We start from the raw sequence: 18947 nt of genomic DNA, 5'->3' as shown, positions 1-18947 counted from the left end.
TAGATTCACTGAATATGAAAAAAGAGAGCTTGGAAGCTCTAAGTATAAAATGAAGTAAAAGTTTTCATATTACTCAGCTGCAAAAGGTAATTCAGTTGAATATATTAACGGAACTCATTCAAGTATATATTTATTTAGTAGTTTCCTAACAGAAGTATAATTTCTTTCCCATTCAGAACTTCAAATATCCTAGTTTAGTAAAAAAGTAGATTCAGTGGGCATGGCAACCCATTCCAGTATTTTTGCCTGGAGAACCCATGGACAGAGGAGGCTGGCAGGCTATAGTCCAAAGGGTCGCAAAGAGTCAGATATGGCAGAGCGATTGAATTGAACTGATTAAACAAATTAGGAAGGTCTACATGTACTATCACAGAGAGATGTCTAAGTGAAAAAAGAAAACTATGAAGCTATGCTTTCATTTGTTCAAGCTACGGTATTTCTTTTCGAGGAGCAATATATAAAAACCAAAATTTGAGACACATCCTCCCCTGAGCCTAGGTCACTGGATTAATTTGGTTTCTGAGCCCTCACTGCACCAGCCCTCATTGTACGGGAGCTTGAAAGAAAGTAGAACCTATGTTGTAGGATTTACATCTACAAGGAGTTTCCTGCCTCACAGACAATGGGGAATATTAGAGGAAAATATCAGCCCCCTCTTGAAATAGCTAAAGACCATATACTCACTGGGTATCCAAACAGACTGTTAAATTCTCTGTTGTTGGCTTGCAGATATCTCTTGTGTTCTGAAAAAGATGAGAGAAATGATGAGCAGGATGCCCCTCTGAGATGAGCCTGGGATGCTGGTTGCCAGTGACTTCACTAGCATCTCACACGTTCTCACCAAGAATATCTGTCCACAAACAGGTGTTGTCTCTTTGTTTAAAGAATCAAGCAATACGGTAAAAAATGGAAACCCTCAAGTGTTCAAGCTTTCTGGAGGCAAGAGGACAAGTAACTTCTGAGGAGCTCTCTACCATTAATGCTTCTAGTAACCCTAGACAATGTTTCCACAGACAACAGGCTGGCCTGCATCAACATTATTGCCAAACACAGAAACCCAAACCTCCTTCATAAGTTAATTACAGCAATAGTTTTAGATATCTGAGGTTCTTTCTAAGGCCAGCCTTTCTTAAATTTGCTCTGAATTAATAAATCATTACCAGTATCTTTTGCACAGAAACCAGCGTGCTGGATGCTGTGAGGAGATAAAAAGATAAGTAAGGCAGAGTCCTTACTTCAAGGGACTTGTGATTTAGTGGAGTCAGCATGATAACAACAACACGTGACAAAATCATCACATCAAAATATACAGATGTCACAAACTATTACAGATAGCTCATTAATGTGTTATAAAACATCTCAAAAGTATAAATTATCAACAGATCTTTCTGTCCTGAATAAAACATTCCTATAGCCTCTTGAATTCTTCATTGGTTCAACAAGCATTTACTGAGTTCTTGGCAGGTGTTAAGCCCTGTGTTAGGAACATTCATGTACGAGTTTTTGTATGGACATGTTTTTATTTCTCTTGGGTATATACATAGGAATAGAATTACTCAGTCATATGGTAACTCTGGTTTTAACATTTTGAGAAACTACCAAACAAGTCTTCACAGCAGTTGCATGATTTTACATTCTTTCTGACAATGTATGAGAATTCCAATTTCTTCATATCCTTGCCAACACTTGTAAAAGACTGTGCTTTTTTATTTTAACTATCTTAGTGGATATGAAGTAATGTCTCATTGTGATTTTGCTTTGCATGTCCATATTGACTAATGAGGGATTCCCTGGTAGCTCAGCTGGTAAAGAATCTGCCTGCAATGCAGGAGACCTGGGTTCAACCCATGGGTCAGGAAGATCCCCTGGAGAAGGGATAGGCTACTCACTCCAGTATCCTTGGGCTTCCCTGGTGGCTCAGCTGGTAAAGAATCTGCTTGCAATGCGGGAGACTGGGATTCAATCCCTGGGTTGGGAAGATCCCCTGGAGAAGGGAATGACTGCCCACAGCAGTATTCTGGCCTGGAGAATTCCATGGACTAATTAATTAGTCCACTGACTAAAGATGATATTGAGTATCTTTTCATGTATTTTATTGAACATTTATATATCTTCTTTGGAGAAATGTCTATTCAGATCCTTTGCTCATTTTTAAACCAGGTTAATTATCTTTTTATCACTGAACTATGAGTTCTTAATATGTTCTGAATAGAAATCAGTTATAAGTGACTTGCAAATATTTTGTCTCTTATTTTAAATGTCACTTTATAATGTACCAAATTCTAACATATTGAATATAATTATGGGTTTTCTTAAGCCTCCTGCATTGGCAGACAGGTTCTTTACCATTAGCACCACCTGGGAAGCCCCTAATTATGGGTTTTCTATTAAGTTCTAGTCTATCCATCTTAAGAAAAAAATGTTTAATTAAAGTACAGTTGGTTTACAATATTGTGTTAGTTTCAGGTGTACAGAAAAGTGATTCAGTTGTTTATATATATATATATATGATTTTTTCAGATAATTTTCCATTATACATTATTATGAGATATTGAATATAGTTCCCTGTGCTATATAGTAAATCCTTGCTGCTTATCTATATTATGTATAGTAGTTTTTATTTGTTAATCCCATACTCCTGATTTATCCCTCCCTCCATTCATCTCTTAAATTATGTAACTTGTAATACAGGATAGAGAGTCTTCTATTTTAACATCTTCTTGGCTATTCTTTTTCTAAAAAGTAATTAATTTGGCTGTGCCGGGTCTTAGTTGCGGCACGCAGATCTTTAATTGTGGCATGTGAACTCTTAATTGTAGCATGTGGGATCTAGTTCCCTGACCAGGGATCTAATCTGAGCCTGGTGCATGGGGAGCGCAGAGTCTTAGCCACTGGACCCCCAGAGATGTTTCTTCTTGGCTATTCTTGTCTATTTTCTCTTCTAGGTAAACTTCAGAATCATTTTGGCCAATTTGCTTAAGACTGGAGTTTTAATTAGAGGTGAAGACAAAGAAAATTTTATTCACTAGATCCTGGGGATGGAGTGAAAGTGGGTTATTAGAAAATGCAGAGCTCCCTCCCATGGGAAGCACAGTCAGGTCTGGAAAATCACACTGCATTTCTCAGGGGGCTAAGATAATATGCTTCTGAAAGCTGAGGAGAGAGCCAGTGATAAGACAGGGACTTTTTGGTTCTTCATGTAATTTCCTTTATTTATCCTCTGGTTGTCAGCAAAAATTACTAAAGATCATGAAATCAGAACAAGACTAAATTTCTTATAGAAAATATCTAAGGGGCCAAAGTCTGCACATTGGGCAATGCTTGAAGTTCAGAATTTGCACAAATTGCAGGAAAGGTGAAACTGGGATGCTTAGTTCCTTTTACCCAAGGATTTAAATATATATATTTCGAAACTACACAGATGAATTTGGAGACAGATGACATTTTTGCACTATTAGTCAGTCCCCCATTCAGTAGCATACTATATCCCCGGAGGGAGACTGGTATGCCCCCAGGAAACCACTTCTTTGTACATGGTGATCACATCTGTACAATCACTTTGCTAACAATACACAGATTCAAGGGATTGGATCTGATAGGCAGAGTGCCTGAAGAACTATGGACGGAGGTACGTGACACTGTACAGGAGGCAGGGATAAGGACCATCACCAAGAAAAAGAAATGTAAAAGGCAAAATGGTTGTCTGAGGAAGCCTTACAAATAGCTGTGAAAAGAAGAGAAGCAAAAGGCAAAGGAGAAAAGGAAAGATATACCCATTTGAATGCAGAGTTCTAAAAAATAGCAAGGAGAGATAAGAAAGTCTTCCTCAGTAATCCATGCAAACAAATAGAGGAAAACAATAGAATTGGAAAGACTAGAGATCTCTTCAAGAAAATTCGAGATACCAAGGGAACATTTCATGCAAACATGGGCACAATAAAGGACAGAAGTGGTATGGACCTAACAGAAGCAGAAGATGTTAAGAAGAGGTGGCAAGAATACACAGAAGAACTATACAAAAAAGATCTTCATGACCCAGATAATCACAATGGTGTGACCACTGGACTAGAGCCAGACATCCTGGAATGCGAAGTCAAGTGGGCCTTAGGAAGCATCACTATGAACAAAGCTGGTGGAGGTGATGGCATTCTAGTTGAGCTATTTCAAATCCTAAAAGATGATGCAGTGAAAGTGCTGCACTCAATATGCCATTAAATTTGGAAAACTCAGCAGTGGCCACAGGACTGGAAAAGACCAGTTTTCATTCCTATCCCAGAGAAAGGCAATGCCAAAGAATGCTCAAACTATTGCACAATTGCACTCATCTCACACACTAGCAAAGTAATGCTCAAAATTCTCTAAGCCAGGCTTTAATAGTATGTGAACTGAGAACTTCCAGATGTTCCAGTTGGATTTAGAAAAGGTAGAGGAACCAGAGATCAAATTGTCAACATCTGTTGGATCATGGGAAAAGCAAGAGAGTTCCAGAAAAATATCTACTTCTGCTTTATTGACTATGCCAAAGTCTTTAACTGTGTGGATCACAACAAACTGAGGAAAATTCTTCAAGAGATGGGAATACCAGACCACCTGACCTACCTCCTAAGAAATGTGTGTGCAGGTCAAGAAGCAACAGTTATAACGACATGGAACAACAGACTGGTTCCAAATAGGAAAAGGAGTACGTCAAGGCTGTATACTGTCACCCTGCTTATTAACTTATATGCAGAGTACATCATGAGAAATGCTGGGCTGGAGGAAGCACAAGCTGGACTCAAGATGCTGGGAGAAATATCAATAACCTCAGATATGCAGATGATACCACCCTTATGGCAGAAAGTGAAGAAGAACTAAAGAGCCTTCTGATGAAAGTGAAAGATGAGAGTGAAAAAGTTGGTTTAAAGCTCAACATTCAGAAAACTAAGATCATGGCATCCAGTCCCATCACTTTATGGCAAATAGATGGGGAAACAATGGAAACAGTGACAGACTTTATTTTGAGGAGCTCCAAAATCACTGCAGATTGTGACTGCAGCCATGAAATCAAAAGACGCTTGCTCCTTGGAAGAAAAGTTATGACCAACCTAGGCAGCATACTAAAAAGCAGAGCCATTACTTTGTCTACAAAGGCCCATCTAGTCAAAGCTATGGTTTTTCCAGTGGTCATGTATGGATGTGAGAGTTGGACTAGAAAGAAAGCTGAGGGCCGAAGAATTGATGCTTTTGAACTGTGGTGTTGGAGAAGACTCTTGAGAGTCCCTTGGACTGCAAGGAGATCCAACCAGTGCATCCTAAAGAAAATCAGTCCTGAATGTTCATTCGAAGGACTAACGCTGAAGCTGAAGCTCCAATACTTTGGCCACTTGATGCAAAGAACTGACTCATTTGAAAAGACCCTGATGCTGGGAAAGATTGAAGGAGGGAGGAGAAAGGGACAACAGAGGATGAGATGGTTGGATGGCATCACTGACTCAATAGACATGAGTTTGAGTAAGCTCCAGGAACTGGTAATGGACAGGGAAGCCTGGCGTGCTGCAGTCCATGGGGCTGCAAAGAGTTAGACACAACTGAGCGACAGAACTGATCTGAACAACATAAACAAGTGGCTATAAGTCTTCGCTGGACTAGTTTACCACCCAGCTATGCAGCTTATAATTTGTTCTTCTGGACTAGTATGTTTCTTTCTTGTTTCATTCTCGCAATTACTAGGATTAGCTGAATAAAGGTGGGGGAATTTGAGATGGGACTGACAGAAAGTTTGGTTGTACTTTATTTTGACTAGTTCGTGGCTTATTTACAACCTGATGATATGAGAGCTTCTGCTAACCATTATAATTTAGGTTGTGCAAAGCAATGGAACATGTATGGCTCAGATAACTTAGATGCATCTAGGATTTAGAGGTGCTGCATGGCCTATGCTCTTTGTACAGGAACTTTCTCAGGGACCCAGATGGCTGCCTGATTAAAGCAGAGTACCAGGGTAGAACTGGTGTTTCTATGGTATTAAGGTGATCCAGTACATGAGCAGGTTGCTTTTCTACTATGTTCATTCTCAATTTGCTCAGGCATTGGTTAATAAAATCAGTCTCTCCCCTGGTGTTTGCCTTTCCAACCAAACCCGACACACCAGCACAGCCTCTAAATTTTTTCAAAAATATTATTTTATGCTGCTTGATAAGTTTCTAATATTTTCTTATTGAACTTCACATTCTTATTAAATTTAACCCTAGATATAACTATGTTTTTATAATTAATTTAAATTGGAGGATAACTACTTTTACGGTATTGTGATGGTTTTTGCCATGCATCAACATGAATCGGCCACAGGTATACATGTGTTCCCCTGCCCCCATACTAACTATGTTTTTAACTTAATAAAGGTCTAACAGGTTTTCCCAGCAACTTATCTAGGTGTAGCAAGCTATCCCATCTAAGCGTAGCAGCCCCAAGGGATACATGGAGTTGAGGCTCTGCACAACAACTGAATACATACCTCCCTCTTTGAGTTTAGTAGTAAAATAAAGCAGGCAGATCCCAAAGTTCAGAGCCTGAGTTGGTGGAGACAGACTGAGACTTCAAAGTGGGTAATGGGATTAACCAAAACCTAGTTCTGGCTCTTTGATCCCAGACCTGCTATGAAAAAGAAGAGTAGGATTTTCACCATGAAGGAAAGAAAAAATTGAGGCCTAGAAAGTTGAATTTCTTAAGATGCCTCTGAAAAAAGGAAAAGCTGGAACAATGAGAAAAGTGGTTAAAACTTCAGTTAGCACAATCATCTAGAAGAAACTAAAAGTCTGAGAGAAAAAGAAGACAAACTTAAGGAAAGAGAGTAGCCAGTCATGTTTGAGATACTAAAGACAGAAAAAAAAAGTTTTAGATGAGACAATAAAGGATTAATTCAAGATTCCCTAGGGCTTGTGAATACTGTTGAGAAAAGACTAGGATGACCAAGTGTTTTCCCCATTGCATGTTAATTCAAAGTTTATTTGTGTTTGGCTGAAGCAAGAGTGAGAAAATGTGAATTACAGATGAGAAGTTAGAACTATAGAAGATTGCAAATTAGCTTAGACAAGGAGAGTCTAGGAGATGGTCTAGTTGAAGTAGTCATGGCTATGGAATTCAAGGGGACAAACATTAACTCTTTTTATGGCTGAATAATATTCCATTTGGGGTGTGTGTGTGTGTGTGTGTGTGTGTGTGTGTGTGTGTGTGTGTAGCAGCTGGGATCCATTCATCTGCCTGTGAACACTTAGGTTGTTTCCATGTCTTGGCTATCGCAAACAGTGCTGCTGAAAACATAAGGGGTGCATGTTCTGGTGATGGCCATTCTGACAAGTGTCAGGCGGGTATTTCATTGTAACTTGATTTGCATTTTAATAATTAGCAATGTTGAGCACATTTTTTCATGTGCCTACTGGCTATTTGCACTTCTTTTTTGGAGAAATGTCTAGGTATTCTGTTCATTTTTTTATTGGGTTGTTTGGCTTTTCTGTTGCTGTTATTAAATTGTATGAGCTGTTTAGAAATTAAGTCCTTGTTGGTCACATCGTTTGCAAATATTTTCTCCCAATCCATAAGTTGTCTTTTCATTTTGCCTATGGTTTCCTTTGCTGCACAAAAGCTTGTAGGTTTGATAAGGTACAATTTATTTTTGCTTTAATTTCTATTGTCTTGGGAGACTGACCAAAGGCATTGTTTAACATTGTTACGGTTTATATCAGAATGTTTTTAATATGTTCTCTTCTGGGAGTTTTATGGTGTTATATTTTTAAGTCTTCAAGCCATTTCAAGTTTATTGTTGTGTACTGGTGTGAGAGTATGTTCCGATTTCATTGATTTACACTATCCTCCATGTTTTCTGTTCATAAGAAGATGCAGGAGAAATTGGTCAGTTAGCCTGTTTTCCTCAGCCCTCTCTCTTTCAGCAGTTCTGAGAGTACAAGCAGTCTTGCTGCTTTTTCCCTCTGTTGGGAGTTGCCTGACTTCCTCTTCCTAGAACTAGGGCCTCTGTCCTTGTCATGGGCTACTTCCAGGAATCAGACAACTGCGTAATAACAGAAAGAAAAGAAGGTGTGCTGCTAAGCTGCTAAGTCACTTCAGTCGTGTCCGACTCTGTGCGACCCCATAGACGGCAGCCCACCAGGCTCCCCCGTCCCTGGGATTCTCCGGGCAAGAACACTGGAGTGGGTTGCCATTGCCTTCTCCAATGCATGAAAGTGAAAAGTGAAAGTGAAGTCACTCAGTCACGTCCAACTCCTAGCGACTCCATGGACTGCAGCCTACCAGGCTCCTCCATCCATGGGATTCTCCAGGCAAGAGTACTGGAGTGGGGTGCCACTGCCTTCTCCGAAAGAAGGTGTAGTGTGGCCTTAAATCAGTGACCTAGATTCCTTCTCTGTACCTTCTCCATTCTTCAATAGGAAGCCTAAACATAGAGCTACAGGCTGGTTTGCTTTCTCAAAATTTTATGTCAGAAAAAGATGTTTGTTTTTTTTTTTTCATCTCAGGCTGGTTTATCCTTAAAGATGCCTTGGCTGTGATAACCCCAGCTCCTTTTAGTACTTATATTCACCACAAGAAAGCATGAAGTGGTACAGAAATCCTCTCTCACACCATAGCCAGATTCGATAGCCCTGTCTGTAAAAAGTCTACAAAAGCTGACCTTATCTGCTTCAGCAACTGATTTTCCACAATGACCGCTTCTCTTTTAGCAAGAGGCAGTTGTGAACAATGGGGAGAGGAAAAGGAACACACGTTTTCCTGTTCAACTTCCAATAAAAGTACAAAAGATGAGCAATTGTAACTACTTAAAATTTTCAAAAGGCAAAATGATGGAGCCTCTCATTTTAAGTACAAAGGATTTACTTCTGCAAAGTATATTTCCTTTCCTGGTCAGTTAGCTCAACTGGTAGTTTGGTAGGTTGGCAGTCTATTTATTCGTCCTATATGAGAGTGCACACACACGTGCAAGCATGTATGCACTTTTTAGAGGCAATAATGATGTACAGACTTAAGAGTTTCCCCTACCTCTATTTTGTTTGTCCTCACTTTCCTTTTCAGATACAGACATCGCAGGGCAGTTTCAGTTATTATTCCCCGGAACTTCTGTAAGGAAATAAAAACATTTAGAATGAGAAGTTCTCATTGCCGATACCATTTGACTTAAACATATACTTAAGAAACTTGGAACTTGACCTCTAAAATCCAAAATAAATCTACCTCTAAAAATACATATGTTAAATTTTAGAATTCATTTCAAACATCCTTATCATAAAGTTATAGTTTTAAAACTTGGGAAATAAATTCCATTTTCTAGCAACCAAATCTAAGCTGATAACTATAATCTGTCAGAAAAATTAGCTGAAACTTGGAAACAGGAAAAAGAAATTATTGGGTGATCTTTCAGTGAAGTTCTGGGCCTGTACCTTTGATTAGCTTTTTATTGACTGGAGTGTTCTATAACTCCAGCGGGCAGCAGTTAACTTATGGATTTTCATCTAATATAGATACAAATATTTTATTCTAGTGGAAAAGATAACTCCAAAATTTAGGACTAACTTTAGGCACCAGTGAGTTAATAATAGTTGGAGAAATGAAGTGCTGGTTATTGTGACAAATTGATCAGTGCATGCTTTCTATAAAAGTATCCAACATTTTTAAAAAGTAAAATGAAATACTGTGTATGCCAAAAAAATTCACATGTGCTGCAAGTTTTGTACCCCAACCTGAGGTCTGTTTCTTCTGCCAGCAGAATCTGTGTGCTCCTAACCAACATTAGCTATTCTAGCATCCCCACTCTTGAGGCACCCTGAGACATCTCAGGAACCCCCACAGTAGGTTCAAATCCCACAGGGCCATCAGCAGCTTTGAGAGGGTAGCTTGGCTAAATGCACACAAGCAGTACAGCTTGGAATGTGAAATGGTTATGACACTTAACAGCCAGCCAGGGACCTGACTAATGAGTATTTAGCTAGAACCAGGCATTCACCCAATCCTCTGACGCTCTCTGCATGCACATCACATTACATAGCAGCCAACTGGAAAGTACATTTAAGCTGTTAAACTCAGAGGAGGAGTGGAAAAATGTGAGGGAAGGGAAGAAGAAATGCAATGTGGGAGGAAAAAGGGAAGAGATGGAGCAAAAAAAAAAAAAAAAGGATTAGGACCCAGAGAACTGGGTTTCATATCAAAATCTGCTACTAATCAACAACATGTTTGAGGTCTTTACTGCATTAGTAATAAAGAACATTTTATTGAAAAATAAAAAATAACAATGAGACTTGAGACAAGTTATTAACCACTTCATGTCTCAAATTTCTCCTACAATGAGACTATTAAAAAAGAAAATAAATTAAGCAGATACAAGATGGAGGAAAAACTTGATAAGGAATAAATTTGCCAGAGAGAGGTTTAGGGGTAATTATGCATGACAAACTAAATACAACATTAGTTTCCATTAGAGAGCTAAGAAGAAGAGCTGTGAGAGGATTAAATAATATATGACAACATCTCCTAAAGTAAAAAAGTAGTCAATCAAGAAATGTCAATATTTTAACATTTTAATATACATGCCTACCAGGTTGGTGAAAAAAAAATTAAGTCTAATAATACTGTGTCTGAGAGAAAGTAGAACTACTGGAACACTTACACACTGTTGCTGATATTAAAAATTGGACAGCTACTTTGGAAAACAATTTGGCCTTATCCAATAAAGCTGATGGAGCATTTACCCTATAACCCAGCTAGTCCATCTTATGAATACACCCAAGGGAAACTGTCACAATACATCACACGCAAGGATGTGTGCCGCTAGCACTGCTCTCAGTGGCAAAGCTGGAAACCAACCAAATGGCTATAACGGTAGAAGAGAGAAGTAACTTGCGGTATGTTCATAAAATGGAAAGCTACATAGTAGTGAAAACGAGTGAGCTAAGTTATACATATTAACATTGTTAAATTTCAGGAATATAATATTTAGGGAAAGAACAAACTGCAAAAGAATACATGAAGTATTATTCCACTTACATAAAGATCATGCAAAACTATATCATCAGGGATAAATACATTCAAGATAAATCTATAAAGAAAAACAAGGGAATGAAAAATACAAAATTCAGGACAGAGGTAGGGAAAGGGAGGGGAAGTGGGATGGAAAAAGCATACTGAGAACTTCAAGCTACACTCGTGCTCATGGTGTTATTCTTTACAACTTACAATTTGTTATAAACTTTATATCTATTCAATATATGATAATAACAAAAGAACTAAAAAATTAAAGTGAATATGGCGGTGGTGGTGGCTGAGTCACTAAGTTGTGTCTGACTCCTGTGACCCCATGGACTGCAGCTGCCAGGCTCCTCTGTCCATGGGATTCTCCAGGCAAGAACATTGCAGTGGGCTGCCATTTCCCTCTCCAGGAAAGTGAACATATCAGATAGGAAATACTCTTCCCCTCTTACTCAGGAAAGTCATTTTTTAAATAACACTTATTAAAAGAGTAGGCCCAATTCAGATTATTACATTAAAATTTTTATTTTGAGATAATTTTAAACTTACAAAAGAGCTGCAAAAATAGTATATAGAGGGTTTCCATACACTCTTCACCCACCTTCTTATGTTAATATATAACCTTAAAACAATGAACAAACTAAGAAATTAACCTTGGTATAATACTACTAACTGAAGTATAGAAAATATTTATTTCCAATTCTTCCCACTAAAGTTGTCATGTTGTTGTTCCAGGACCTAACCCAGGATCCCATGTTACATTTACTTGTATGCCTCATTCAACCTGTGAGTGTTCCTCATTTTTTCCTTGTTTTTCATAATCTTGACAGTGTTGAAGGGTACTGGCCAGCTCTCTTATAGAACGTGCCCCAACTTGCATTTGTGCCCTTCTCATGGTGTCATATCAGGGGGTACATTCTGTCACATGCACTCCTAGTGATGTGAACCTGGACTGCTTAGCTAAGCCGGTGTCTGCCAGAACTTCCCACTGTAAACTTACTATTTTTCCCTTTACAATTACTAAAAATTTGGGAGGGGGAAATCAAAACATTTTAAAAAGAAGATTGAAAAACAGAGTCATACATAAGTCATTAAGGAAAAGTCAAGAAATAATAATGCCAGCCTTTATAAGACAGTTATAGAAACAAAAGCTCTTTTATTTAGACATGAGAATCTAATGGTAGAAGTGAAAGGTCCCACCTTGAACTGATAACCTCCAAGCTGCCTAGACTTTGAAATGAACTGCCTAACATAGAAATGGGGTGGAGGGTGGAGTACTGATCTACCAATCTACAGAGTTCCAACTGGCATCACACTGCAAACCAACTTCAAGTTCCCCCAAGCCACAGCTGTGATTCTGTACTGCCAGCATCCTGCACCCTCCCCACACTTATATATAAAAACTAGTGAATTTACAAACTGCAAAGTATTAGAGAAAGTCTTTATAATTAGCATAGTCTGAAAACTACATAAACTAAAACACAGTATAGTCTAGCAAGGGCATATTTGTGATACAAACATAGCCAATGACTCAGTACTAGAATATCACAGACGGCATGTACACAGTCACTGCTGACTTTCAAAAAGCAAATCTGTCTTCCAGAGAAGAGAGCTCTTTACCAACGAAGGAACAAACCCTGGTTGACTTGAATGCTTATGAGAATCTGAGGGAAGGACTCTCACATAGAAGAGATGTACCCATCATCCCTGGACTAAAAGAAGAGCTACATTTTTCCCCAAAACAGTTGTGTAAAACTATGGATGCTTCTAGTCTACTCCATTAAGGTGTCTCTGTGTTAGCTATTATAGCCGATGCACAAATCCCCAGAGTTACCCCAGAAATCAGTGTTCCTCTGTCTCAATCCCCACCCCCATGAATCTCAGCAAAGGTAATAGAAGTTTTCTGCTTAATTCTTTCTTCTCTTTTTAAAAAATTCAACAGAAACACCTATATTAAGGGCTGCCCTGGTGGCTCAAAGGGTAAAGCGTCTGCCTGCAATGCGGGATACCCAGGTTTGATCCCTGGGTTGGGAAGATCCCCTAGAGAAAGAAATGGCAACCCACTCTGGTATTCTTCCCTGGAAAATCCCATGGACGGAGAAGCCTGGTAAGCTATAGTCCATGGGGTCGCAAAGAACTGGACACGACTGAGCAACTTCACCTATACTAAAAAAAAAATAAAAAGCAAGTCTTACCCTGAAAGGCTTTAAAAGGCACAGCCTGAAAACTGCCAGAACTCCACACTACACCTCTCTTCTTAGTGGCAGTCCTTGCCTTACCCCTCCCTTATTTCAACCATAAATTCTTTCTGACAGGAAAACACTCTAGGAAAACAAAGATCTTCTAAACTTAGTAACTTTAAACCTGTGGTTGGGAAAGGAAGAGGTTGAAATACCTACTAGTCTATGAGACCACTTACTTAGATGGCTAGATCTCCTTCAGTTTCCTATGTCTGATTCCTGGCTTCCGGGAACTTGTCAAATTCTGTGTACGTGTTTGTGTGTGTATTTTAAAATTGTTTCCTTTAAATACAGAAAATGAAGAGAGCTTCAAAACCCTCATCTGCAACCTGCTTCTTCCAAAGGTGGTTCATGGATCCCTCATAACCTTCCAATTAACTTGGATTTGGTTTCAAGTGGTTTAAAGCAAAAAGAATATAGGATGAATATAAAACAAAACTTCAAACACAATGGAACAGAAAAAATCCTGCAAAACAGAACAGTTTCTTAGCCACTGCTTTTATTTTCAAACTCATGGTCTTCCCCAGGAGTTATCTGCTCAGCCTATAAGACAGGCTTTGTAAAGCAACTGTGTACTACAGAACCCCCTCTTTTCTGCCTAGAGTTTTAATTTGGGTCTGAACAAATGTTGGAGTCCACATAATCTCCTGGCACTTGTAATTTTGCTGTCTTGCAGAGAAAGTTCCTTATTAGGTAGTGTAACACTGACGCTTTGGGATAATTTATTTTCCCTTTCTTTCAGTCTATAAAAGTGAGTCAGTGTTTTACTAAGCTGGTCTTGACTATTTTACACATACATGTAGTTAACAAGTATCTGTTCAATGGAATCTTAGAAACTAAGTGCTATGTTCTTTTTTAAACAAATTTTATGTTTTTTGGGAGCAAGAGTGAGATAATGAAAGAGTGCTGACTGCTGGGGAGCCTGGACACCCCTACACTATTCTAAGCTGGATTCCTAAATTATCTGTACTTGGGCTTCCCAGGTGGTGCTAGTAGTAAAGAACCCACCTGCCAGTGCAGGAGGCATAGAGACTCGGGTTCAATCCCTGGGTTGGGAAGATCCCCTGAAGGAGGAAATGGCAACCCACTCCAGTACTCTTGCCTGGAGAATCCCATGGCCAGAGGAGCCTGGCAGGCTACGGTCCATGGCGTCGCAGAGTCGGTCATGACTGAAGCAACTAAGCACAGCACAGCACAAATGACACTTCCCCTCAGTTTTCTAGCTTTTCTCATCTATAATAAAAGGCAATACCTGTCATTTCCCTTTATCACTCCCTGCCCCGCCAAAATTTAATGTAAAGCAGGTTTTTTTCCCAAAAGCTATTATGTAGAGCAAGGAGGTTTCAGAACCCTATTCTGAACTGGATTAAGGGTAGAGGGGAGAGAGGAGGAGAGAGGAGGAAAAGGGACTTCCTCTCCTTCAACTTGAATAACTCTGACTTTATCTGGGATTTTTCTATATTTTAAATGGAAAAAATAGTTTCTCCTGCTAAAAAAAATGTTGGAAGATCAGCTGGTGCTTCTGGGGTAAGTGCTTACTTGAGCAAGTGAAAATGTATGTTTGTAGATGGAACTTAACCTCTAGCTAGTCCTTAACAGCCTCTCTCAGTGTACCTAACACTGGCAACTATGTGGTCTTAACACAAATTACCAAAAAAAGTTGGAACTACTGGGAACCTCGGAAAATATTTCACCTCCTCACCCCCATCTTTTCTATTCCCACGGTGACACCACAGTTCATTAAGACATTTAGTCTTCTCTTCCCTTGTTTTCATGGCAATTAATTATGGTTTTCCTCCACACCTCTTTGACAGCTCTGCAGTGTGATGTGGTAGTCATGTACAGATGTGAGAGCTGGACCATAAAGAAGGCATAGCACTGAAGAATTGATGCTTTCGAACTGTGATGCTGGAGAAGACTCTTGAGAGTCTCTTGGACAGCAAGGAAATCAACCCTGAATACTCACTGGAAGGACTGAAGCTGAAGCTGAAGCTCCAATACTGTGGCCACCCGATGCAAAGAGCCAACTCACTGGAAAAGACCTTGATGCTGGGAAAGGTTGAAGGCAGAAGATGAAGATGACAGACTGGACAAATTCTGGGAGACAGTGGGGGATAGGGAGGCCTGGCATGCTGCAGCCCATGGGGTCATAAAGAGTCGTACATGACTTAGCGACTGAAAGCTGAAACTCCAATACTTCGGCCACTTGATGTGAAGAGCTGACTCATTTGAAAAGACCCTGATGCTGGGAAAGATTGAGGGCAAGAGGAGAAGGGGACGACAGAGGATGAGATGGTTGGATGGCATCACCAATTCAATGGACATGGGTTTGGGTAGACTCCGGTAGTTGGTGATGGACAGGGAGGCCTGGCGTGCTGCGGTTCATGGGGTCGCAAAGAGTCGGACATGACTGAGGGACTGAACTGAACTAGGGACTGAACAACAGTGTGATGTAGTGGAATTAGGCTGACCTAACGCTAAACCCTGGAGGCAGCACTATCAAATGTATGACCTTGGTCTAGTGAAATAATCACTCTGAACTACTCCTTATCTCTCACATGAGCATAATCACTTCACCTTGGTTGCAAGGACTCTTTGCAACACAGAGGAGCCTGACAGGTTCCTCTGTCCATGGAATTTTCCAGGCAAGAATACTGGAGTGGGTTGCCATTTCTTCCTCTGAGGGATCTTCCTGACCCATGGCTCAAACCCATGTCTCTTACATCTCCTGCACTGGCAGGTAGATTCTTTACCACTAGAGCCAGCTGGGAAGCCCCCTATATAAGATAAAAGTATATCAAGTATTTTTTTTACAGTGCCTTGAAGCAGGGCAAAGACTAACAGAGTTTTGCCAAGAAAATGCACTGGTCATAGCAAACACCCTCTTCCAACAACACAAGAGAAAACTCTACACATGGACATCACCAGATGGTCAACACTGAAATCAGATTGATTATATTCTTTGCAGCCAAAGATGGAGAACCTCTATACAGTCAAGACCAGGAGCTGACTGTGGCTCAGACCATGAACTCCTTATTGCCAAATTCAGACTTAAATTGAAGAAAGTAGGGAAAACCACTAGACCATTCAGGTATGACCTAAATCAAATCCCTTATGATTATACAGTGGAAGTGAGAAATAGATTTAAGGGCCTAGATCTAATAGATAGAGTGCCTGATGAACTATGGAATGAGGTTCATGACATTGTACAGGAGACAGGGATCAAGACCATCCCCAAGAAAAAGAAATGCAAAAAAGCAAAATAGCTGTCTGGGGAGGCCTTACAAATAGCTGTGAAAAGAAGAGAAGTGAAAAGCAAAGGAGAAAAGGAAAGATATAAGCATCTGAATGCAGAGTTCCAAAGAATAGCAAGAAGAGATAAGAAAGCCTTCCTCAGCGATCAATGCAAAGAAACAGAGGAAAACAACAGAATGGGAAAGACTAGGGATCTCTTCAAGAAAATGAGAGATACCAAGGGAACATTTCATGCAAAGATGGGCTCAATAAAGGACAGAAATGGTACGGACCTAACAGAAGCAGAAGATATTAAGAAGAGACGGCAAGAATACACAGAAGAACTGTACAAAAAAGATCTTCACGACCCAGATAATCACGATGGTGTGATAACTGACCTAGAGCCAGACATCCTGGAATGTGAAGTCAAGTGGGCCTTAGAAAGGTCACTAAGAACAAAGCTAGTGGAGGTGATGGAATTCCAGTCAAGCTATTTCAAATTCTGAAAGATGATGCTGTGAACGTGCTACACTCAATCTGCCAGCAAATTTGGAAAACTCAGCAGTGGCCACAGGACTGGAAAAGGTCAGGTTTCATTCCAATCTCAAAGAAAGGCAATGCCAAAGAATGCTCAAACTACTGCACAATTGCACTCATCTCACATGCTAGTAAAGTAATGCTCAAAATTCTCCAAGCCAGGCTTCAGCAATACGTGAACCGTGAACTTCCTGATGTTCAAGCTGGTTTTAGAAAAGGCAGAGGAACCAGAGATCAAATTGCCAACATCCGCTGGATCATGGAAAAAGCAAGAGAGTTCCAGAAAAACATCTATTTCTGCTTTATTGACTATGCCAAAGCCTTTGACTGTGTGGATCACAATAAACTGTGAAAAATTCTTCAAGAGATGGGAATACCAGACCACCTGATCTGCCTCTTGAGAAACCTGTATGCAGGTCAGGAAGCAACAGTTAGAACTGGACATGGAACAACAGACTGGTTCCAAATAGGAAAAGGAGTACAAGGTGGTATATTGTCACCCTGTTTATTTATCTTATATGCAGAGTACATCATGAGAAATGCTGGACTGGAAGAAACACAAGCTGGAATCAAGATTGCCAGGAGAAATATCAATAACCTCAAATATGCAGATGACACCACCCTTATGGCAGAAAGTGAAGAGGAACTCAAAAGCCTCTTGATGAAAGTGAAAGTGGAGAGTGAAAATGTTGGCTTAAAGCTCACATTCAGAAAACGAAGATCATGGCATCCAGTCCCATCACTTCATGGCAAATAGATGGGGAAACAGTGGAAACAGTGTCAGACTTTATTTTTTGGGGCTCCAAAATCACTGTAGATGGTGACTGCAGCCATGAAATTAAAAGATGCTTACTCCTTGGAAGGAAAGTTATGACCAACCTAGATAGCATATTGAAAAGCAGAGACATTACTTTGCCAACAAAGGTCCGTCTAGTCAAGGCTATGGTTTTTCCTGTGGTCATGTATGGATGTGAGAGCTGGACTGTGAAGAAGGCTGAGCACCGAAGAATTGAGGCTTTTGAACTGTGGTGTTGGAGAAGACTCTTGAGAGTCCCTTGGACTGCAAGGAGATCCAACCAGTCCATTCTGAAGGAGATCGGCCCTGGGATTTCTTTGGAGGAAATGATGCTGAAGCTGAAACTCCAGTACTTTGGCCACCTCATGCGAAGAGTTGACTCATTGGAAAAGACTCTGATGCTGGAGGGGATTGGGGGCAGGAGGAGAAAGGGATGACAGAGGATGAGATGGCTTGATGGCATCACTGACTCGATAGATGCAAGTCTGAGTGAACTCCGGGAGTTTGTGATGGACAGGGAGGCCTGGCGTGCTGCGATTCATGGGGTTGCAAAGAGTCGGACATGACTGACTGAACTGAACTGAACTGCACATATTTAGGTGAGCTTCTTCCAAGGCACTGTTCTTATCCCTGTTTTTTGTGTGGGTTCTTCCCTGAGTTATGTATGATATCATGTCCCCTCATGGCATCTCTAGCCCTGGCTCCTAAAGCTATATCTAGTTCCAAACTTAAACAGTTAGACATTTCCTCTTAGGTGGTCACTTGCATCTCAAGATAAACATATTCCAAAATGACATTGCTTACCTTCTCTGCTAGTTAGCATATCTGTTCTATGCTAACTAGCAGAATACAGAAGTTATTCTGTAACTTGTTTGTAAAATTTAAGAGTTACCATCTGTTCCTCCTCTGATCACCTGTCAGATTCTATAAATTCCATCTGAGAGTCTCCTGAAGCTACTATCTCCTTTCTAATCCCTCTAACATATCAGATTCTTTATACTTACTCCTGTATTCAAGTTCCTGTGATTTGCTTCCAATTTTATAAACTGTCCACTGCTGCCCTAGAGCAGACAATGGTCATGACTTCTTACCAGCTCAGAAACCTTCAGTGGCTTCCCATGGGTTACTGAATT

At 40.0% G+C, this 18947-nt stretch overlaps 1 protein-coding gene across 1 annotated transcript in view; it reads right to left on the bottom strand.

Annotated features, from left to right (window-relative positions):
- The window catches only part of LOC113897164 (phospholipid-transporting ATPase FetA-like), a 78657-nt gene extending 65384 nt beyond the window's left edge, over positions 1–13273 (bottom strand). The window contains exons 1-3 of the mRNA XM_027549586.1: positions 13203–13273; positions 9028–9105; positions 685–743 (exon numbers count right to left, since the gene is read on the bottom strand). Of these exons, the coding sequence (XP_027405387.1) occupies positions 685–743; positions 9028–9070 (102 nt within the window). The 5' untranslated portion in view covers positions 9071–9105; positions 13203–13273. The remainder of the gene's footprint in view (positions 1–684; positions 744–9027; positions 9106–13202) is intronic.
- Positions 13274–18947: the final 5674 nt, after the last annotated feature.

The sequence above is a fragment of the Bos indicus x Bos taurus genome, chromosome 8, assembly GCF_003369695.1.
Source record: "Bos indicus x Bos taurus breed Angus x Brahman F1 hybrid chromosome 8, Bos_hybrid_MaternalHap_v2.0, whole genome shotgun sequence".
Classification (NCBI taxonomy): Eukaryota; Metazoa; Chordata; class Mammalia; order Artiodactyla; family Bovidae; genus Bos; species Bos indicus x Bos taurus.
Note: the sequence above shows the minus strand (reverse complement) of the source record. Positions and strands in the feature narration are given on the sequence as shown.